This window comes from Chiloscyllium plagiosum, chromosome 43 (assembly GCF_004010195.1).
Source record: "Chiloscyllium plagiosum isolate BGI_BamShark_2017 chromosome 43, ASM401019v2, whole genome shotgun sequence".
Lineage (NCBI taxonomy): Eukaryota > Metazoa > Chordata > Chondrichthyes > Orectolobiformes > Hemiscylliidae > Chiloscyllium > Chiloscyllium plagiosum.
This window is the reverse complement of record NC_057752.1, coordinates 459,306-483,177: the sequence shown is the minus strand read 5'-3', so window position 1 is coordinate 483,177 and position 23,872 is coordinate 459,306. Positions and strand designations below refer to the sequence as shown.

The 23,872-nt window shown below is 43.3% G+C and overlaps 1 protein-coding gene across 1 annotated transcript in view; it reads left to right on the top strand.

Moving 5' to 3' along the window:
* Positions 1-23,537, top strand: part of march9 (membrane-associated ring finger (C3HC4) 9) — a 55,899-nt gene extending 32,362 nt beyond the window's left edge. Inside the window, exons 2-4 of the mRNA XM_043682132.1 lie at positions 3,663-3,818; positions 16,834-17,026; positions 21,491-23,537. Of these exons, the coding sequence (XP_043538067.1) occupies positions 3,663-3,818; positions 16,834-17,026; positions 21,491-21,813 (672 nt within the window). The 3' untranslated portion in view covers positions 21,814-23,537. The remainder of the gene's footprint in view (positions 1-3,662; positions 3,819-16,833; positions 17,027-21,490) is intronic.
* The last annotated feature ends 335 nt before the right edge of the window (positions 23,538-23,872 follow it).

The following is a 23,872-nucleotide window of genomic DNA, read 5'->3' as shown; positions in this document are numbered from 1 at the left end:
AAATCTTATCTAGTACAGTCACAACAGCAGCATCTATCCGACAATGTGGAAAATTGGTTCCTAATAAACTGCTCACTGACGCTCAGTTTGGTTTCTGTCAAGGCTACTTTGCTCCTGATCTTATTACAACCTTGGTTCAAACATGGACCAAAGAGCTGAATTCCAGAAGTGAGGTGAGAGTGATTGCCAATTTTTGACTGAGTGTGGCACCAAGGACTCTAGCAACATTCGAGTCAATCGGAATTGAGGAAAACTTTCCAAAGGTTGAAGTCATACATGGCACAAAGCAACACGTTTGTGGATTTTGAAGGTCAGTCATATCAGCTCCTGGACATCTCTGCAGGAGTTCCTCAGGGTATTGTCTGAGGCCCAATCATCTCCAGCTGCTTCATCAATGACCTTGCGCCCCTCATAAGGTCAGAAGTGGGGATGTTCGCTGATGATTGCACAATGTTCAGCGCCATTCACAGCTGCTCAGGTACTGAAGCAATACATGTTCATATGTGGCAAGACAATATCCATGTTTGGGCCACATAAGTGCCAGGCACTGACCATCTCCAGCCAGAGAGAGAATCTAACCACTGTAATACCATTGAATGTCAAGGGAAATCACTGAATCCCCTAACATCAATGTCCTGGGGTTCTGCCATTGACCAGAAGCTAAATTGGACTTGCCATACAAATGCTGTGGCTACAAGTGCAGGTCAGAGGATAGGAATTCTGCAGCAAATAATTCACCTCCTAACTCCTCAAAACCTGTCTATTATCTACACAGCTCAGGAATGTGATGGAATACTCCCCACTTGCTTGGACAGGTGCAACGTCGAAAAGTGTGGTGCTGGAAAGGCGCAGCAGGTCAGTCAGCATCTGAGGAGCAGGAAAATCGACGTTTCGGGCATAAGCCCTTCTTCAGGAATGAGGCTGGTGTGCCAAGCGGGCTGAGATAAAAGGTGGGGTGGGGGGGAATATGATAGGTGGAAGGAGGTGAGGGCTCATGCGAATGGCTTTGGAATTCTGCACATTCTCCCGTGTCTGCACAGGTTTCCTCTGTGAGCTCCGGTTTCCTCCTACAATCGAAAGATATACAAGTTAAATGAATTGGCCATGCTAAATTAAACATTATTTGTAGGATGTGGTGATTAGGTCTAATAGTGAGGGAATTCCACTGCCGAACAACCCAAATGGCCTGCTTCTTCAAAGACCGCAATTCCCCCTCTGACGTGGTCGACGATGCTCTCCACCGCATCTCCTGCACTTCTCGCACCTCTGCCCTTGAACCCCGCACCTCCAATCGCCACCAGGACAGAACCCCACTGGACCTCACATTCCACCCCACCAAGCTTTGGATACATCGTATCATCCACCGTCATTTCCGACACCTCCAAACAGACCCCATCACCAAGGATATATTTCCCTGCCCACCCCATCAGCGTTCTGGAGAGGCCACTCCATCCACGACTCCCTCGTCAGGTCCACACCCCCCACCAACACCACCTTCACTCCCAGCACCTTCCCCTGCAACCGCAAGAAGTGCAAAACTTGCGCCCAAACGTCACCCTCACCTCCCTCCAAAGCCCCAATGGATCTTTCCATATCCATCGCAAATTCACCTGCACTTCCACACACATCATTTACTGTATCCGTTACCCCCGATGTGGTCTCCTCTACATTGTAGAGACAGGCTGCCTACTTTTGGAACGTTTCAGGGAACACTCTCGGACACCCGCACCAACCGACCCAACCGCCCCGTGGCTGAACACTTTAACTCCCCCTTCCACTCCGCCACGGACATGCAGGTCCTTGGCCTCCTCCATCGCAGATCCTGACCACACGACGCCTGGAGGAAGAGCGCCTTATCTTCAGCCTAGGAACCCTCCAACCCCACAGGATGAATGTAGACGTCTCCAGCTTCCTCATTTCCACTCCCCCACCTCATCTCAATCCCAACCGCCGGATTCAGCACCACTCTCTTGACCGGCAATCTTCTTCCCGACCTCTCCACCCCCACTCCCCTCTGGCCTATCACCCTCACCCTCACCTCCTTCCACCTATCGTATTCGCAGCGCCCCTCCCCCAAATTCCCCCCCCCTACCTTTTATCTCAGCCCGCTTGGCACACCAGCCTCATTCCTGAAGAAGGGCTTATGCCCGAAACGTCGAATTTCCTGCTCCTTGGATGCTGACTGACCTGTGCTTTTCCAGCACCACACTTTTCAACTCTGGTCTCCAGCATCTGCAGTCCTCACTTTCTGCTGGATGGGTGCAACTCCAGCAACACTCAAAATGCCTGACACCATCCAGGACAAAGCAGCCTTGGCACCACATCCACAAACATTCACTCACTCCACCCCTGACATTGTATGCAGTGGCATAGTTGGCAGTGGTACCTTCTTGACGGTACTGCTCCTTTCAGTAGATGTGCAGTTGGGACTGGGGATAACAGGAGGAATTTATAGTCAAAAGGCAAGCAATGAAAATAACCGGTCGGTGAGATCTATAACTAACTGAGGTAATTGGTTAACAAAGAAAAACATTAGGCCTCAGAGTATATTTAATAAATCTTTGCATGGAGGTGCCTGCAAGTATATAAGTGCTACAGTCAGTCAGAGATTTTTGTCTTGATTGCTACCCTGTGATCTCCCACCCTATTTGAAAAATTTATTGTGTCTAGACTTTTGGTGATGTTGGCATCTGACTGGGCTGCAATGCAAATCATGGATGAACAGCCTGGCAAACCTCACTGAGCTCACACATGAAGAATGTCAATTTTGCATAAGATACCTGGAGGGCTTTTGTATCCCAGAAGGAGACGCACGTGGTGAATTGGGGCAGTGGAGAAGGTGTTTGACTAGAATAAATCTCATCAAAAAGAACAGATCAAGGAAAGCATGTTGCTCGATGTGAGCTCTTGTTAAATTTTTTTAAAAACATAGTGTGAAAATAACAGGGCTGTTGCGATTCAGAATCCCTGTGGGGATGTCATCTGTAATTGTGCCATCTAGAATGGATAATAATAGACTCTCTGTATGTGTGGGCTGTGTTATTGCAGTTGATGTGGATCTGTGTGCACTGAGACATGTTGGAGATGACAGGAGCAACGTGGCTCAAAAGAATCAAACAGAAATTCTGAGCCATTGAATAGATCAGCCCATGTCTCAAGCATGGCTCTTGTATCCTACTCCAGAGATTTAAGCCCCAAATCTAGGCAGTCATGACCAGTGCAGTATTCAGAGAATGCTATGTTGTCAGTGGTGCTATCTTTCATATGAAACATTGAGCCAAGATTCTGTCTGCCCTTTCTGCCAGGTGTGAAAGAATCCATGATACCACTGGAAAAGCAGCAGAGGAACTCTCACTGAAATCTTGGCCAATACTTGTCCTTCAATTAACATTACTTTTAAAAAAGTAAATCGCATTGCTGTTTGTGCAAATTGGCTGCCAAATTTCAGGCAGTTTTGATCAGTGATTGCATTTCAAAAGTACTTCATTGGCAATAAAGAGCTTTGGGATGTGTTGAGGTCACAAAAGACATGAAATGACTGGAAGTTTGTTCTTTAAATGCTTGTGACTTCCTGTGTACAGCACCTATAGGGAGACTATCCACTTTTCTCCCAACTTGCCGAATACATTTGTTTAATGTGCTGTTTATTATCTATTTTGCAGGGTGATTTACTGAGCCCTTGTCGGTGTGACGGTTCCGTGCGCTGCACCCACCAGCCGTGCCTAATCCGCTGGATCAGCGAGCGAGGCTCATGGAGCTGCGAGCTGTGTTACTTTAAATACCAGGTCCTGGCAATCAGCACCAAAAATCCCCTGCAGGTCAGTTGCAGATATCCACTGACACATGGGGAAGTAGGGCAGGAGAAATGTACCTTGGGTGTGTTTTATTTCCTGTTGAGTTGTAGTCTCCTGCTTGGCCTCTTCATGACAGATCACCAACCCACAGTCTTAGTGGAATGTACAATAGCCCCTGCCAGTGCTTCAAGGCTGGCAGATGGTGTATGAGCTGCCTCATAATGTTCCAGTGCTTTTTCCCTTGGGGATGGTGTATCATGCTACAGGAGACTCTACTGCCTCCTGGTGGCTATTTACTGCAGTACTGGCAAACTGTCAGAAGAATGAGGGTTTTTTTAAAGAGGATGAAGTAGGGTAATTATTAAAATACCCCATAAAGGTTGCCATCTATTGAAGCTCCAGCACATTGTGCTGCCCAATCACAAACCCTTTGGTGCCAAGCACTCTGCCTATGCCACGCTGGTGACAGCTATTATTTACCACAGAAAAGCCAATATTGTCAACAGATAGAAAGAAATATACCCCCTCAACATCCTTTATTATGGATCGCTGCTGTGGGTTGTTAATTTCAATTTCAGTTACACTTTTCTTTGGAATTCCTCCTTCCACAAAGAAAGGTGTTAGTGCTTTCAGACAAATAGGCAGAGGAAGCTGATAGCAAATACAGATTATTATATAGCACCAGTTTCAAACCTACTGGAGAAATAATTTATTCAGGAAAAGTCAAAATGATGACAGGCTTTTAATTTTAAAAAGACTCCACCTCCTAACTGCTGAGAATGTGTCCTCACCTCCTACACTTCCCAATCTTGAGAATAGAGATAGTGAAGCCTCCTCCACACTCGAGACCTAACAACAGCCTTTTCTGTAAACCGACACTCAGGTGTGGTGTGAACCTAGAGCAGGTTTGGCACAGACACAGCAGCAAAAGAGAGTGAGGTGTCCTCCCCCAGAGGAGTCTGGCTCCACACACTCCCTTTCAATCTGACTCCAAATTGACGTCAACATGTTTGTGCGAGTGAGCAGTGAACCAATTTTGCACTGAAGTCACAGCTGTACTGTGAAAATTGGGCCAAGATGGACAGACTTACAAACCTACAACCAGAACACCTAAACAGTAACAGAAATGGAAGAGATTCAGAGACTGTTGTGTCTGTGGCTTTTTCCAGGAGTCTGCAAGAAATCCACAGTCATAGAGGTATACAGTATGGATAACAAACCCTTTGATCCAACTCCTCCATGCCTGTCAGGTATATAAATCTAGTCACATTTACCAGCATTTGACCCATATCCCTCTGAACCCTTCCTATTCAGTCATTTCATACTCTCTCCAATTTTTGAATCTTTTCCACTCTTAATTTGGGGCCTGGCATAAATTTTCTCACGCACCAGCTGCCCTCGGGTACCTCAGCTTCTTGTTTGTTTCTTTTGTTGTGAGCCTACACAGCAAAGGTCAAAGGGTCATTCACCCGAGGTGGCATCATAGCCAAGCCCGATCCTGTCACCATCCCAGCATCTATACGGCTGCAGCTTCCAGCAAAGGTGGGGCAGGGGGTGGAAGAGGAGGAGGAGGTGATGGTGGTGGTGGTAGTGGTGGTGGTGGAAAGTTAATGAATATTTTTTAAATTCTAGGGCAGCACCCCTGGCTGTCTCTTATTCCTTCCTCACCCATATTGCTGGGGACCATTGCAGAAGCTTAACATCTGCACTGGCTGAGTTCACCTAACTTAGTACCCAGACCAAATCCTTGTCAGGATCATGAAATAACTCCTCAGAGGCTGGTATCCCGCCACCAAGTCACCCTTTATTTACACGTGCACAGGACTTGACACTGGTCCAGCTTCCTCAGAGCCAGCTCTCAGAGTGAACAGGATGTCTGACACGCCTGTTCTTACCTGTCAGTCAGGGCTCCCTGATTGATCCAGAAAACAGGCCCAATCAGTGAACTCATTCTATGAGGTCCACCTGGCTGACCTCATTACAATCACTATATCCCTCCCCCTCTAAGTCTGGGGACATGGGCCTGTTCCTTTTCTTGTAACCTCTCCTGGGGCGTTTTTGCACCAAGTCCAGTTCCTCTGACTCAGGGTCAGATATGGGTGGCATGTACTGGACCATAGGGTTAAAATCAACTAGGTAAAAACAATGACTGCAGATGCTGGAAACCAGATTCTGGAGTAGTGGTGCTGGAAGAGCACAGCAGTTCAGGCAGCATCTGAGGAGCAGTAAAATCGATGTTTCGGTGTACTGGACCATAGCTTGCCTCTTGCACCTGGAGCATTGTGGAAGAAATTCATCTTCTCCTTCAGATGGTAAAGGGGTCGAGGCCGTGATATCCACCGTCTCCATATCAGACTTCAAGATTTCTTTGACACTGTACAGAAGGGAAGAACCCACGGGTTCTGACAGCCTTTTCAGCTACTCTGAGGGATGGGTATGTTTTGCTTCTGTCCCGTTCACGAGGTTGCAGCTTTAACATGGTCCATCTGCTTGTTCAAGACAGCCTCACCTACCCAAACTTTGTACATCGCAGGACCTAACCTTGCGTCGACCATGCTTTGTACCCAGGCAGGGCCATTTCTATGAATTTGGCACCAAAAACATCACCTGAAGCAAATTATCTCTCTCCTTTAGAGGAGTCTTGTGTCCAGCATTGGTGTTCCTGATGCTGTTTAACTCTCGCTGCCAGGCATGGAGTCTTCTCTCCATTTGCAACTCTGCTGGAGCTAACCCTGTAGTTACATGAGGGGTGGTCCAATAATCAAATAGGAACCGGGACAATATGGTATCGAGAAAAGCTGTAGGCTGTTTCTTTAAGCCTGCCTTCAAAGTTTGGACTGTTCTGTCTGCCAGACAATTGGACGATGGATGGTATGGAGCTGTTCTTGTATGCCAAATCCCATTCAACTTTAGAAAATACTCAAATTTCTTGCTGGTAAATGATGGCCTGTTGTCTATGACCAACACCTTTGAGAGTCCATGTATTGAAAAAGATGCTCACAGAATTTCTATCATCCGTCCCTATATTTGATGAGTGACCTCTATGCAAGTTTAACCACTTTGAGTGGGCATCCACAATGACTAAGAACATTGAATCCATGAAAGGACCTGCATTGTCGATATGTAGTCAAGTCCAGGGTTTACCCGGCCATTCTCACGAATGTGGAGCAGCTGCTGGCAGTAATTTTTGTCTTTGTTGGCACTCTGGCACTGCCCAACCAATGCGGCCATGTCTGCATCCAATCCTGGTCACCAGACATAACGTCTCACCATTTTGGAAACCCCCAGATGACCCTGGTGGTGTTCAGTTATTATCTGGAGGTGACCTTTACTCGGGATAATCACTCTTGCTCCCTATAATAAAATGCCGTTGTTTATGGTGATCTGGTCTCGCCGCATCCAGAAACATTTCAGTTCTGGTTGTGATGACCTTTTTGTTTCTCTCATCACCATCAGCTGTTTTAGTTTTGCCAGGACTGGATCCAGAAAGATTAAAACCAGAATGAACTCTTGGATTGGCATCAACACCAGTCAGAGGTGGCTCGAGACATCCACATGCTACTTGGCCTCCCAGATGGTGTTCCAACTTGTAATTGTACACACAGTCCATCACTGAATTTGACCTGAAGCTATGGGTGGCACAGCCTTATCCTCTTTGAATCGCCTTAGCAGGGGTTTGTTACTTTTACAAATTTATGTCTGTAAAGGTTTTGATGGCACTTTCTCACACCAAAGATGATCACCAAACCTTCCTTCTTAATTTGGGCATATTTATGCTCTACATCAGCCACAATCTGTGAAGCACATGCTTATTGGGTATTCCTCTCCATTGGGCCATCTGTGAACCAACACTATGCCAATATCATAAGGGAAGGCATCACATGTCAGCACCAGATCTCATTTGGGATCATAGTGTGCCAACACATTACATGATGATAGCTGCTTCTTCACTTCCCTAAAGGGTTAATCTTGGCTAAGATACCATTTCCAAGGCTGACCCTTTTCCAATAGCAGATGTAAGGGTGCCAGGGTGGAGGCAAGCTTAAATATTAACTTTCCGTAATAATTCATCAAGCCAAGGAAAGATCTAAGCTTCGGTAGAGATGTAGGAGCCACAGCACCTTTGATCGTCCTCACTTTATCTTCCAACAGGTGTAACCTAGTCTTGTAGGTCACTTGGGGTGCCTAGAACACACAGTTTTCCCTTCTAAGTCACACGCCTGCCTTGGAAAAATGTCCAAGGACTACGTCCAAGTTTTTAAGATTACCTTAAGATTGGTCTTCCCTGTTATTAGCACATCATCCAGCTAAATGGCAATCTGGGGTAGACCATGTAAAATGTTCTCAATCGTCCGCGGAAAAATTGCACAGGCTAATGATACCCCAAATGGCAGGCAGTATATAGGAACAAGCCCTTATGGGTATTAATTGTCGCATTCTTCTGGGAATCCTCATCTAACCAAGAGTACATGACTCATTTCCAGCTTCGTGAAGGATAGCCCTCTGCCAGCTTTGCATAGATGTTCTCTATGTGAGGAACTGGGTATTCATCCAGCCGCGAGAAATGGTTTACCATTTGTTTAAAATCTCCACAAAGGCAAATCGACCTGTTGGGCTTCACAATCAGTACGACTGGTGCTGCCCATTTCACAAACTGGACTGGTCTGATGATTCCTTCCCTTTCCAGGCTGCTGATTTCTGACTCTACTTTTGCCTGTCGGGCAAACGGCACTGGGCGGGCCTTGCAGAATCATGGAATTATTTCTTGGTCAACATGCTAGGTAGCTTTGGTAGTCTGGGTCAAAAGGTGTGGCACTAGAAAAGTACAGCAGGCCAGGCAGCACCTGAGGAGCAGGAAAGTTGATGTTTCGGGCATAAGCCCTTCATCAGGAATTTCTCCTTTATAGTCCCTCGACCTTCCTGAAAAATGTTCAGCTGTTGAATCAGACTTCACTCAGGTAGCCGTTTTCTAATTGAAAAATGTTGAGCCAATCAACCAATTGCACCCCATCAGGCTTGGGCCCAAGCCTTTTACTACAATCAGTGGTAACTACACCAGCTGCTTCTCGTAAGAGACTGAAACCAAAGTTGTACCCTTAATTTCTAAAGTTCCCCGGTATCGGTTCTCAGTCCAGCAAAATTAAGGGTTGGTGTCCAGAGCGAATTTTGCTGAAGACTGGTTCTGCGATCACTGATACAGCCGCGCCGGTATCAACCTCCATTAGAACCAGGACACCATCTAACCAGACGTTTATTTTGATTGGTTCTGATTTGGTTGTTGCTGGGTAACTTCACTTTCCAGACCAGATGTAAGTGGATTTTTCAGGATGTGCACTTTCCTGGATACCAGCCTATAAGTTCTCTTGCTCAATTCAGGCCTAGACGGCCTCTTTGGCTGTCCACAATGGCTTGCCGGCCTGCATCCTGAAGAAAATTTTAACCATTTGGCCGAGGATTTGCTTTGTTTTGGGGCTTTGCTTTGGGCTGGCCTCGAGTCCCTCTGTTCAGGATATGTCCTGAGTGAGGCCATGCAATTGCCTTCCCTCAAGTGGTGTTCTCCAAGTTCAGTCAGTCTGGCGAGGGTGTTCACTTCCATTGGCACACCCGGTAACTCGTAGGCGCCACTTGCTGCATTTTCCTATGATAAAGCCAGTTGTAGTGTCTGAAGTCCAGTTGAACTTCAGCTAGTAGGTGCTTTTGCATGGTTACATCATCAATCTCATATACCAAATGGTATCTCAGCATCTCATTAAGGGTTAAACCAAAGTCACAAGCCTCTGCCAGTCATCTTAACCGCGTCAAAAATCCCAACACGGATTCCTTGAACTGCTGAGTAAAATGGATAACATCTCAGATGTAGAGGAGGCTTGAGTTTGTAATATTCCTTAACTAAATCAATAAACTATTGAAAAGGTTTTAGTATCTGGTGCCTCAGGGAAAATTTGGCTCCTAATAAAAAAAGCTGCGGGTCCACAAGCTTCACGAAAATTACTCGTTGGGACAGATGAAAGGCAATGTCATTTGCCAGGAAAATATAACGCATTTTTTCCACATACTGGGCCCAGGCTTTGGCAGCAGAATCGATCAAGTCTAGCTTCCCAAATAAGAGCATGATGGCAGAAATATCTACCCCAACTCAAAGATGACTGCTGCGAGTGAATTTCTTCAGAAGCATATTTTTTCTCTCGTCGCTTCTGAAATAACTCCACAGAGGCCAGTACCCCGTCACCAAGTCACTATTTACACATGCATACAATGTGACTCAGATCTGGCTTTCTCAGAGCCAGCTCTCAGAAGGAGCAGAACCTCTGACACTCATGTTTTTATCTGTCAGCCAAGGCTCCCTGATTGGACCAGATTAACAGCCCCAATCAGGGAACTCATATTTATGAGGTCCACCTAGCTGACCTTGTTACAATCACTGCAGTCCATATGGCTCAAAGCTGCAGTGGATTGCATGGCTAATAGTCTGAATTACAAACTTGCTAATAAGCGGTATTGATCGTTTGGGGCTGTTGCTTAAAATCACCACAGAGCCCATTCTAAATTGACTGGCCATCACCTCGTTGGCATAGCTGTAGAAACCAGACAGTTATTTGTACACAGGCTTCAGGTCTTGTGTGCATTGCACAACACAACAGGTTTGGGTGGGGGTGGAGGTGGAAATGTAAAAAAAGTTCTTAAAGGGGCATTGTCTGCATCAAAAAAGTACTTGGCAACTGTCTGTCAATTGCTAATTTAAAAACTGCAAGGTAATCTTGAAATATGACATCATTGTAATGCAAAACTAGTCTCTGGAAGCAGCTCTCTTTGCAAGCAAAGAAGAAACTGAGCACCCCAAACCCCACCACCTCCCCACGTTCCACACTTCCCAGCACTTTTTCCTGAGAACAGTCCCCTCTTTCAACATTGAACCAAGCTGTTGTAATGAATGATAAATCTGATTTTGTGCACAGGGAAAGTTGAAATATCAACAGGATGTGATGGTGGGGTACTGGGGGAATAGGTGGGACTAGTCTAAACTGTGTTGCCTGAGTTAATTAGTTTGGCTTACTGGTGAAAGTGTTCCTCAATGTTCACACTCCTCCAGACGGCAGTCTTTAATTACAAAGTACTGGCACATCAAATGAATTGATGTATTCCTTGTAGCTAGTCGAAGCCAGCTACCAGGAACAAACCATCCAGAGTGTGTATATTTATCTCTCAGTCACCTCTCCTCTCCAGTGCACACTGTCACATATCCAGCTCTAGGACAGAGGATGAGTGAGAAGAAGCAATATCCTGCCACTGTGACTTGATAGGCCTCTGATGACAGACATGCAAATACCTTGAGGTGAGTTACTGACTGTAATCCAATTCAGTAGATGAGAAGATGTAAAACATATGAGTGGCTAATTAATGACATCAGCTCTGATCAGCACCTGTACTCCACTCTGAGATTCTGCAGTGGAAACACGGTACATCTTTAAATTGGCTTCCCTTTGGCTTTTCATGTGGAGCTGTCATTTTAAATGAATGTCAGCTGTGGCTTGGGGGTAGGCCTTTTGCCTCCAAGTCAGAAGGTCATGGGTTCAAGTTCCAATCTCAAGACTCAGGCACATGATCCATACTGATACTCCCCTTGCAATACTGATGGAGTGTCAGAGGAGTTTTCCTTTTGGATGGAATGTTCAAAAAATCATGGTTGTTTTTTGACGATGAATAGGAGAGGTATCCTTGGTGTCCTGGGTCCTATATTTATTCCTCAACCAACAGCTAGGACAGATGATCTGGCCATTTATTACAATGTTGTTTCTGGGACCTTGATGTGCGCAAATTTTGCTGTGGTGTTTCCTTATAGTTCAAAAGTACTTTATTGGTTGCTTTGGGATGTCCCACAGTTATGAAAAGCACTATCTAAATGCAAGTCTTTTTCTGTCTCCAGGTTAAGCCTGGAAGTACTTGGAATTACAGCGAAGATTTATGTGCTATTTGTGTGTTAGACAGCAGGAAATCCAAGAAAGCCAATCATATGAAGGAGATTGCAGATACATTATTAAGGACTTTCACTGGTGAAAGCACAATAGGGCAATATAATTTTATACAATTTCTGCAAGTATATAGGATCATTGCCTGTGCTCATTTTGTCTTTCAGGTCCCAATATAGAATTATATGCCCTCTGAGCTCAAAACAAATTTGATCTTTGAATGCCTAGGTGTTACATAATCACTGTTACTGATGAATCCCACCTTTCCTGTGCGCTGTTGATGATGTCTTGTTATGACAATTGCACTTTAGGGGAAAGAATAGCTTGGGGACAGTGAGTCATGACCCTATTTTGGTGGAAACAGGGTGCAGATACAATGAGGCTCATTCTATTTTCCAGAATGATTGCACGTCACAATGGTATGTTCCCAACTGGGGAGCGCCTTCCAGTACAAACCCTATAAGGAGTTCATAAATTATTCCATTTGCTGCATGTCCCAAAGTTTCACCTTGCCAAGAACCGTGAAAAGCAAGATGGAGGAGTCAGGCTGGAGGAGGTCATTAGGTAAAAACAATGACTGCAGATGCTGGAAACCAGATTCTGGATTAGTGGTGCTGGAAGAGCACAGCAGTTCAGGCAGCATCCGAGGAGCAGTAAAACCGACGTTTCGGGCCAAAGCCCTTCATCAGGAATTCATTGGTGATCCGCTAACTTGCAAACTAAGGCAGTCTGTCAGAACAAGTGCAGATTGAAGGTGGCTTCTGGTGGGAGCTGTTTCTTCCAGGTCTAACCTACATTCTCCAAATGAACTATTCTCTGCTTGACCACTTCTGACAATTCCTGGGCAGTTCCTTTAATCCTATCCTTTGCTGCCTTTTGTTTTTAATGCACAATAATTGTTTTGTGATGGCGGCTTCATAATGTGTGATGCTGAACATCCAACCTACTGCTTTTCCGAAGGGATTCCTTTATAGAGGAATAACTGTGCTGGTGGCCTGCTGAGATCCTACTGCCCTGTATCACGTTGTGCCATGCGTGGCAACGTCCTTTAACTCATGTTGGCCACAGCTTCTGCTTCCTGGGTTCCTCCATTATAAATGCAAGGATGTATAACAGTCCAGACATGGGTCTTAGGAGGCACTTAGAATGAGTATTCACTCTGACATTTCACAGCAGCAGTCTGGATGGCAATGCCAATTCCTGCTTCAATCCATCTCCATCTGCTCTCCCAGCATCCCAAAGCTGGCCATAAGTTAACATTTGTAAGTTGGGAGTTAGGATCTCTAGACCTGCAGCGTAAGGATTTCTAAAGAAGTGTTTTTGATCTGCACTATCACTGAGTGCTCTGCAGAAGATTCCACATTAGTTGCTATGTGTTTCAAGGTGGGCTACACCTCAGATAGGTGTGCCAAAGGTTGTGAATTTCAAGCTCAGTTATGGTCATCCCCATAACTTTGCACACAAGTGACTCATGTGTATGATGCTCCTCAGGCAGAAATTTGGCTTGTTTGCAAACCCAGTGAGATCTGAATCCTGACATGTTGGAGCAAAGGCAGCAACTATCGCAGGTGTTCTACCAGTAGATGCATGGCCTTGAGCAGGCAAATATAATTTGGTCCTTCTGATCTATGCACAGTAACTCGCTCCAATATTTGCCCTTTATCCAGCACCAATTGATACTGGTCAGTATCAAGTTGTTGTTTGTCGGAGCTTGCTGTGCTCAAACTGGCTGTTATTTATTTCTAAATGAACAATAGTTACTACATTTCAGAATGTACTACATTGGCTGAAAAGCACTTTGCAATGTTCTGAGATTGTGAAAGACAAATGCAAGCCTTTCTTGTTTTTCTCCTCAATATTGTTGTCTGGACTGTTGCTGGAGGTGCATGAGGCTGTGGTATAGAATGGCACTGATGGTGCTGTGAGGAGTTGACTTTCTCAGGAGCACTGACTAGCTTGTCATTAATTTCCACTATTCCTGAGAAGACACCCTCAGTGGATCACGTGCTTTGACATAATCCAGTGTCACTCAGTAGATGATTGCATGACTGATCATTACAATACCAATCAAATGGTTTGAGGATCATGAACAGGAAACGTTTTCAAGTTTCCTTGATGCTCTCCCATCCATTTTTATCAGGGTTTGCCTTCTTAAATGGGGACAAGGTCTTGAGTTCTTTGAATAGGCAGTGTCATGGTCTCTTCCCATTGGTTATATTGCCACCTTCTAAAGTGCTAAGATACTATGTAGATGATGGTGTCTACACAGCTTCAAAGATTAGTCAGAGGCAAGCATTTCCCTACATGAAATGTTGCTGTGCGCACAATGTAGGCATTTTGACTCATCTTCTTCGTGGGAGAGTTAATTCACATAAAGTATCCATTGCTCTGGTCCACATCATTATGTTGATTGACATCTGCTTGCTAAAATATGGCATGTTGTAGCTTCCTTTTGTGCCCAGTGGTACTTTTGACCTTGCTTTCGTAGATTTCTTTAGATCCGATAGCTGCAGTCTGTCAGGATGCTAAATATCATGCTGTGCCTGGATTTTCTGCATCACATTTAAATCATGTGATGGATTGGTCATTAGGCTCATTAATTGATAATTGGACTATTAAATAAGCATTGTTGAGATCCAGATTGTGTGCGTGCGCACACGTTGGCAGTAGTTCAGCAGGTAGCACTATAATCTAGGCTGACATTCCCAATGCAGTACTGAGGTGTTGCTGCACTGTCAGAAACAAAAGATTCCACAGCAATTACCTGAACAGCAGATATAGTTATCCCTTAGACAACATCAGAAATATAGATAACCTTATCAATATCACCTTGGTTTTTATATAGAGCTTACTGTGCATAAGTTGACTGCCATGTTTTCTATCTTTCTTTTCTGGCTGTACTCTATAAATGCAAGTCTTCTTTCAGATGACCATGACGTATACTTTTGACGTTTCCAACTCCTCTGGATTTATCATTTCTTATCTCCTTTCAGTTCCATCAAGGGCATTGTATTGGCTGCTTCTGCTACTCGCTGTCTCTCCTGTACCAGGTGCTTCTGAGAAGAGCAATCCTACAAACAGGCTGCCTTTCTCTCAAACCATGGAGAAATGCTTACTTTGCCTGACCACCTGACTCACTGCTTCAATTGCCCAGGGAATTCGCAATGCAACAGCTGACCTGCTCTCCCTGATCCTATTTTAGGGCATTAGCATTTTTAAAGGTGTTGATTATTCTTATTGACCTGCGTGCTTTATTGAAACCCTGCCATGAAAACAACAAGCAAGGAATATATTGCATGAGAAAGTAAAATTCTGGGTCATATATTATGCCTGTTGCTGCTGTGTAAAGTGTAAGCAATGCGCATAATCCCTCAAATCTTGCTGAAATGGTCACTTCAAGGCCATAGCATGACAGTACATTGTGCTGCTCCGTGGCTTGATTGGTTGACACTGTTTGATGTGTTACTGAGTCACTCTAAACCACGCATGTCCTCAGATTAATTAATTCCAGCTCTGTGTTGAAATAGTTGATCCCAGCCATGCTGGACACCATTGACAAGAGGGATGTGGTGAGTACTCTAGGTTCCTGCTCCTCCTCCTCACTTACCATGAGTGTGTGTGTGTGTGTGTGTGTGTGTGTGTGTGTGTGTGTGTGTGTGTGTGTGTGATCAAACTTGGGTTATGATTTCTACCACCACTTCTCCTCACCAACACTGTGCAGATTCATGTGAGGAATGGTACTTGAGTGAGATATCAGGGGGCTGCTGGCACCTATTGAACTCTACCTCACCATCTTGAGGAGAAAGAATTACAATTATACCATTTGACATCGGTCAAAGGGTATGACTGATTCTGTAATGTTGGACCAGACAAAACATGCTCTGTGATGCCCTGTTTTTAGTTTTTTTCAACACACAATCTATATTTTGAATGCACTTACACCTCTAAGATTTGCTACTCATAACTGCCCAGCACTGAGTTTAACATTGGCTCACCTGTACAAACCTGTACAGCATTTTTTGATTTTCATAACTCAGATAAGTTCCAAAGGTCCAGTCATACCAGACAGAATTCTCCTGCATCTCCTAACAGCTGCCTCTAAAAGCCAGTGGCTTAGGAACATGATATTGCACCAACCTTCCAGAGGAAAATGAGGCAGGATATAAGGAGTGTCAGGAGAGAAGAAAAAAATAGCACAACAAAAAGGCAACAAATATGATCGAATAGTTTGAGGTTACTGGTGACCAGGAACTGGGTTGGCGAAGTAGGGCCTTTCAGCCAGGGTCAAATTCTGACCTAGCTTGCTGAAACAAATTCTCTGTTCTCTGCTGGGTGAAAGGGCCCTATGTCAAGTGAGTCAGGAAAATAACAATCTAATCACTAGTTCACAGCATGTAACTGCTGATAATCCAGCCCACTATAACTTGGATGCCATAAGGATGCAAAATCAAACCACTGCATTGCTTCCAAGCCCTGCCATACTGGAGCTCAGGTTAAGGCACCTTGTTGGAACAGAGTATAGGGGGCTTTACTCTGTATCTAACCTGTGCTTTATCGGACCTGGAGCTGCTTTGGGCTGTCAGAGCTAGTCTTAACACTACTTGATCTGTCATGTCTGAGTGCCTTTGTTCTGATCAGTGCACGGGATGTAAACTAGATCAAAACGGGCCTTAACATCTCCAACCACCATGGCAACTTTAGCCAGCTGATGAGCCAGATCTTCAGGTGACTTCCTGTCTGCTGTTCAGAGACCAGTGCTGTCATTATTTCATGCGCTATAGCAATCAAGTCATGTGATACTGGCATAAGGTGCTTGGCTTTAATGTTATTCTCTCTCCCTCTTATGTCTCCAACCCTGGCCCACTCATTCTCTTGTATCACAACCTTTCTTTTAATTTCTCTTTCTCTCCCTCTAATTGTTTGTTCCTGTTTTATTTCTGTCTCTCCTATTTCCTCATTCCTTTTCTTGTCTTCACTCTGTCATACTCTCGTCTCCTATATTTTTCTCTCTCTTCTTCACCTTTCCATGCTTTTCTATTCCACATTCTGCGCCCTTCTGTGTTCCATTTCAGTGGCAGGCAATCTCCCTCACAGTGATTGAAAAGGTGCAGATAGCTGCCATCATCCTTGGCTCCCTCTTCCTAATTGCTAGCATCTCCTGGTTAATTTGGTCCTCCCTCAGTCCGTCGGCTAAGTGGCAGAGACAGGACCTGCTCTTCCAGATCTGTTACGGCATGTATGGCTTCATGGACATCGTCTGTATAGGTAAGCATCTCTGTGTCAAACATCAAACTGTACATCGTACTATGATCAGTGTCCTCTGAACCTTTCTTTCTTGTGACTTCTAAAAGTTCAAGTATCCCAGTTTGCACCTCTTCCTTCCATACTATGTTGAAATCAGGATCATGGTCACCTAGTTTAATTTTCCTAGGACCTTAAGGTCGAATGTTTCTGCCTCCCTTCCTCTGATGATTTCCAAACTTTTAAAACAGAGGGTTGATATCACTCAATTTATCTTGTCTTCTTTAGTTGTCATTTTGGCTCAGTTGGAAAAATATTTGGCCTCTAAATCAGAAGGTTGTGGGTTCAAGCCCCACTCTAGGACTTGAGCACATTATCTACGACTTTCACTATCCAAGCTGATGGAATGCTGTTTTGTTAGAAGTTCTGCCCTTTAGCTAAGATATTAAACTAGTGGCCTGAGATATTAAAGATCCAATAAGGTACTCTTTGAAGAAGAGCAGGCAATTTTTCTGCTGTCCTGGCCAACATTTCTCTCTGAACTAACTCTGGCAAAACCAATTAGCTGGTCATTCATCTCACTGCTGTTTGTTAGTATTATCTTGCTGTGCGCAAATTGCCTGCTGCATTTGGCTTTATAATATGACTCTGTGTTCCAAGCAATTAATTCAGTGAAGTGTTTCTGAGAGATGTGATAAGGCGCTATAAAATTGCAGCTCTTCCATTTCTCTTCTGCCTTTTTTCAATTTCAGTATCTGGCACTGTTGGTTTTCACCTGAGCATTCACCATTTTAAAAAAATACAAATTGTTTGTCAACATGTCATACTATCTAAGTTTTCCTGAGCATGTGCAGAAAGGGCTCAAGACATAACGGGAGTAGAACGTTCCTCCATAAAGAATTATTGACAAAGAGTGGGCCAAAGCTCCCGTGTTGCACTTCACCATCTGAGCCAATTTAGGGCCTAATTTTGTAATCCCATTCATAAATAATAAATCAGATTGCATTTATTTGTTACTCTCAAACACAGTCGAAATCTGTCTGAAAACTGTCCTATCATTTTACTTTTATGTCCAATGTAATTTATATGCCAGTCTTTTCAAAAATAATGTTTATGAGCTGTGCAATACAAACTCAGCAAGTCATAACAAATGGTTATTTGGATTTACAACCAGGAGCCTCAGGTTCACCCCAAGCTTTTCTCAGTTTGACAGTCTTAGCCTATGTTAGCTGACTGAGAAAGGGGCAATGGTAGGGGAGAGTTTCCTCTTCTCCCCCACTACATGTCTGCACTGTGCCAGTTGTCCGTTGATCAGTATTAAATATCCATTAGGAATAAGTAGTGATTCAGTTACAATGCTGTGGTGGCCTGCTGACCATCATATGGCCAACAGCAGTTCTGATCAAGATTCTTGGGTTATATAACCAGAAGTCCCACTGAATTAGACATGCTGTGGAATTACATTATCACTAAATAAACAGATCACCAGTGGCATTGCTTATAGTAAATCTGAGAAGACATTGTGTCATAGTGACAGGTGTATGATATTGTAAAATGTATCCTAAAAACAAACAGTGTCACATTGTGCTCGATGTTTCTGCACAGGTGTAAAGGGACTGTCTTAATACCTTTTCTGTTAGTTTGATGATGCACTTTTATAAGACTGCAAAGTATACTCAAATCCAGCAATGGAATATTGTCGCTCTGTTTGACAGAATCACTGCAGTCAAAGCCAGGCAGATCAATAGACTGAATGATATTGGTCCATCCTCTGCAGGGCTGTCAGTTCTCTGAGACAGGACTGTCAGTTCTCTGAGATTCTGTACAGAGCAGTGTAAGAATTGTTAAGCTCCATGGGGACATAAGGGGGCCTTGAGATTTTGTTTCAGTCCACATAGAACAACAGCAACAACCTGCATTTATATAGCAACTTTTTAATACAGTAACACTCACCAAGGTGCTTCACACGTGTGTTAGCAGACAAAAAAATGACACCAAGTCCACATGATTTTAGGACAGGTAACCAAATGTTTGACAAATGAGTTAGGTTTTAAGGAGTGTCTTAAAGGAAGAGAGAGGGCAGCAGAGAGGTTTAGGAAGGGAATTCCACACCAATGAGTAATTCCTCACCATTCCTCATGCCCGTGGAAGACTCTTCTGGATGGTGTTAATATCTGAAATTCTGCATCCCACTTTGCATTGGGCCAAGGTCAATAATTATCTATTGCATAGTTGCCAAGTGGCTGCAAATGGTGCACAGTCTAATCTGTTCAAGAATTCCCTTGTTCTCAACAGGGTTGAACCTGTTTTATTAGAGTTTGCTTCTGACCATAGTGTTTCATCCCAACCAATATAGCAAGACCTCTTTGAAAATAAGTAGGAACTAGAAGATTTTGGATAACCTGATGACGGGTAAATGGAGCATATGCACAAATCAATTGTATGGAATTGTCTGTAAAATTTTCCCAACAGGATCTGATTTAATGCTTTTAAATTTGCAACAACTCTTGTGTCTAATCATGAAAGATGACCTTCAGTTTAAATAGTCTGCAGTTAATGCACCAAATCAGCCTGACCTTCTCCATGCAACCTCCATTGGGATTTGTTGTCTTGTACACAGTAATTCAGCTTTGTCTTGAGGCTAATCAGGACATTCTCTATGGAACAGCAGGTGACCTTTTGGATACTAGTAGCGCAACAAGGAACATCTGCAAAAAGAGAGATAATCAAGGGCATGAAAAGGCTATTCAGCCCATTGAAACTCATCCCTTTAGTACCCAAACTCCCCAGCCTGGTATTGAGCTACATTTTCATGCCTTCTCATGTTTCAATCTCTATGCTTGTTAAAAGGGCAAATCCCCACATTTCAACAGGTATAGCCATCACCCTTTTTAGTTGGAAATACCTCAAAAAATGCCCCAGTACCTGTTTTGCAATTAATTCTTGAAGTTAAATTTGAATGGAAGTTTTTTTTATAAATTTCACACTTGCCATAGTTTTGAATATCTTGAACACCCTTGGGGCTGTATTGTTTTAGATCACCATCCTGACTACAGGCTAACCCTCTCAGGAATCCTGTTTTGAAGCTTGTTGACATAATGAAGCAAATTCAACAATATGCTCACCTGATCATATAGGCTTTCAATGCACAACCAGTAAACAATTCCATTGGCATTCAAAACACAGGACATAATTAATTCTCCCTGCCTTTACCCCCCCCCATTGTTCCTGGCTGCCACTCCGAGGCAAGGATAATAATGGAGAGGAGAGGGGAAAAACTGATTAAAAGGACAGCTATTAAAAATTGTTGTGTGGCAATAGTGACTGAAGGATGCAGTGGGTCGGGTCAACAGACAGCCACATCTTGTAAAGTACTAAATGGGATTAACCTTACTCTGTTGAAACAAGAGGAGGCTGAACATTTTATATTAACAGCATTAGTGCAGATCATATTTGCATTTTTCATAAATCTTTATATACAAAATCAAATTACATTTTCTCCAGGGATTTAAGGCCACAGATTTTACTGACTGTTCATTTTATAGGATCGGGCAGGAATTGTAAAGGGGCACTAATTATCTCTATTCAAAAGAACGATGGTTGCCAACTCTGGCTGAGTATATTCACAATCTGCCATACTCCCACAATTGGTCAATCCTCCAGATGGTTCTCCACAGATAACTGGAAAGTGTTAACCAATTTGATTCAACTTGTCTTTGGATGAGACAATTTGTTCTTGATAGCTCCAAGATTTTGATAGCTAATCGAAAATGTTCAAAACTTAATAATTTCCCTGAGGTTTTTTTTGCCTGGGTTTTACTTGTAGCAATGTCCTGTTGATTTAATCTTTAATTCGTGGAGAACTTCAGGGCAATCCTGGAGAATGGGAAACCCATTATGGAACACTAGATTCCAAACTGTATCCTTTTTTAAAGAAGTTTTACTGAGTCATGGTGCTTTGGTTTTTGTTCTAATCTGGGCAGAGAGTCATTTTTTAAGTGCCCCCTTCCTCAATTTACCTTTGTTTGTGGGGTTGACTTTGTGTAGAGGCCTTTTCTGAATGTTTACTCCGTGAAACAGACACTCAATTTATAATGAAGTTGCCTTGATATTGGCTCTCCCTCATTTAACCTAGAGTCTGCAAAACCTTCAAATTCATGCAAGTCTTACTGTCTTAATTGTAACAGAGAGAGAGGGCTATCTGAGTTGTCACCTGCACTCCCCATAAAAGGCAATATTGCCTTATGGATAAATCATTATCTCATATTGAGCTTATGCTTTGTTTCCTCTGGTTTATTAATCTTAGTAAATGAATAAAGGAAATAATCTGATGACCCAACTAAATGGAATTCTGAATGATTTTGCAGGTCAAGTGTGGCCAGCTGAATGGGAGTTGAACCACATTGTCGGCTTGGGATGTGTTGGCTGAATAACATAATGAATGACACTGAAGTTTTTGAGTTTAAAAATTTGAACACTCTTTTCCAGGCCTCATCATTCATGAGGGATCATCTGTGTACCGAATCTTTAAGCGCTGGCAAGCTGTTAATCAGCAATGGAAGGTACTGAACTATGAAAAATCCAAGGACCTAGGGGAAGCCATTAGTGGGACAAGCAAGACAGGGGGAAGAAATTCACGGACGAACCATTCATCAAACAATGACAGGAGTTCCACTCAGCGCACTGGAACCATTTTGAATCATCACTGTGGATATACCATCCTGCACATTCTCAGCTATCTGAGGCCTAACAACACTCAGAATGGTAACAGCTCAAATAGAGAGCTGGTCATGCGAGTTACGACAGTCTGAAACGAGATATAAAGGAAAACTTACTGTTCACAAACTTTATAGACTCTCCACAAAAAAACAAATACCACCACCAGGGTTGTGAAAGGATATTAACTGAAGTCTCAGAATGAAATCAGTAAGCTTGGTGTGATGGAACGAAAAATATGCCTGGGCACAGGCCCCAGCCTCTACGCCTGGAATTCGCCATCTTTGTTTTCTAAACTTTTTTTAAAAAAATCTCACTTGAAGAAAGCTCAGAAACCCAGACTCAGTATTTTATAAAGGAGAGAAAAAAAGAAACAAACTGAATCAATGAATAATGGAACGCAAAAGAGTTTGTTTAAAAACTGCCCCCCAAAAATGTGCAATAACGAACATCAGTTCCAATATGCTGTGGGATCTCGGCAATAAGTTATCTATGTATTTCACCTTTTAATTTAATGCATGTCACTGTTTTCGTCTCCTCCCACCTCAAATTGGGAGAAAAATAATTTATATGCAAATGGTGGTCTGCAAATAAATTTGTTTTTTTCAGGTGGGTGTCCTCAGAGTATTCAGCAAATTTTAAATATAGGTCTGTGAAGAATTTCTGGATTAATTTATGTACAATGCCCAATGTGCCACTGCAACCTAGTGTAACCTATCTTGGTCCCACAAAGAATACAAATATTCTCATTTGAGTAGCCGATCATGGTGTAACAAAGTGTACATGTCATATTGAAGAATGGCTTCTCTTGATAACATATTGCATTCTATCTTGTGCGGGGCACTTTTTTTAAACATACATGAATACAATCCAGGGTAAGGTTCCTATATATATTTGAACAAAAGATCTAATTAGCAAACAGAGGATTTTAACACAGACCTGTTAAAACATGTCTTGTATTAATATCATACAAGCATAATTCAACCCCACCAGGTAATTTGGCTAAATCCTCTTTTCAGTTTCATTTTATCTATTTAGTTTGACTAATGTTTTCTCTGTTGATTGGGTTGGACAGAGGAGATGATTGTGCAACTTAATAAGAACCCAATCTCTCTGTGCAGAATGTGATCTTATGAGACTCAGTAAATATTGATGGGCGATTGGGTTTGATTTCATGACTTCTCAATTACCAATAACAACCTCCCATTCTGCCTGTATGCTGTGTGGAGCTGGAGGTTGAGGCTTCATGCAACTGACATCTTGAAACTCTCTAGCAGGTTGGAGATCTGTACAGCTGGAGAAGTGACAACTTTGGTCTTTTTTGCCCACAATTTGTCCACTAAATTGGCAGTGAAGGTGCCCAATGAGCAGCCTGCAATGAATGACCCTCTATCTTGGCTGAAAGAAGTTTAAAAAGTGGGTATGAGACAGGGTGGCATGGTGTTCAGGCTGTGTGGAAAATACAGATGAAGGTCAGAAGTGAAAATGCAGTGCAAGGCTACACAAGCTGGAAAGCCTTCAAACTAAAAGGATGCTAATGGAATTCGTGATGTGAGTCACATTGATTTAAGAAGCTAATAAAGTGAAGATGTGTTGCAATGAATTTGCCAAAAAATGGAATACAATATCTCAATCCAGCTACAAACTGATGCACCTCCAAATACAGCAAAACGTAGACAATATCCAGGTTTGGGCAAATAACATACAAGCCACATAGGTGTCAGGCAATAACCATGTCAAATGAGAGAGGTCCTAAACTTCGGCCCTTGACTTTCAATGGCATTCAAAGTTTGTGCGAAGATTTGTAGCTCGGCCCTTGACTTTCAATGGCATTGCCATCACTAAATCCCCCCACAACTATCAACATCCAAAAGACTACCATTGACTAGAAGCTGAACTGGACTAGCCATATAAATATTGTGACTATAAGAGGTCAGAGGCTAGGAATCCTGTAATGAATAGCTTGCCTCCTTACTCCTCAAAGCCTGTTCTCCATTTACAAAGTACAGGTCAGGAATTGTGATGAAATAGACTTGCCTGGATGACTGCAGCTTCAACAGTATTCAAGAAGCTTGACACTATCCAAGACAAAGCAGCACACTTGATTGGCATAAACATTCACTCTCTTCAGCATGGTTGTACAGTGGAAGTAGT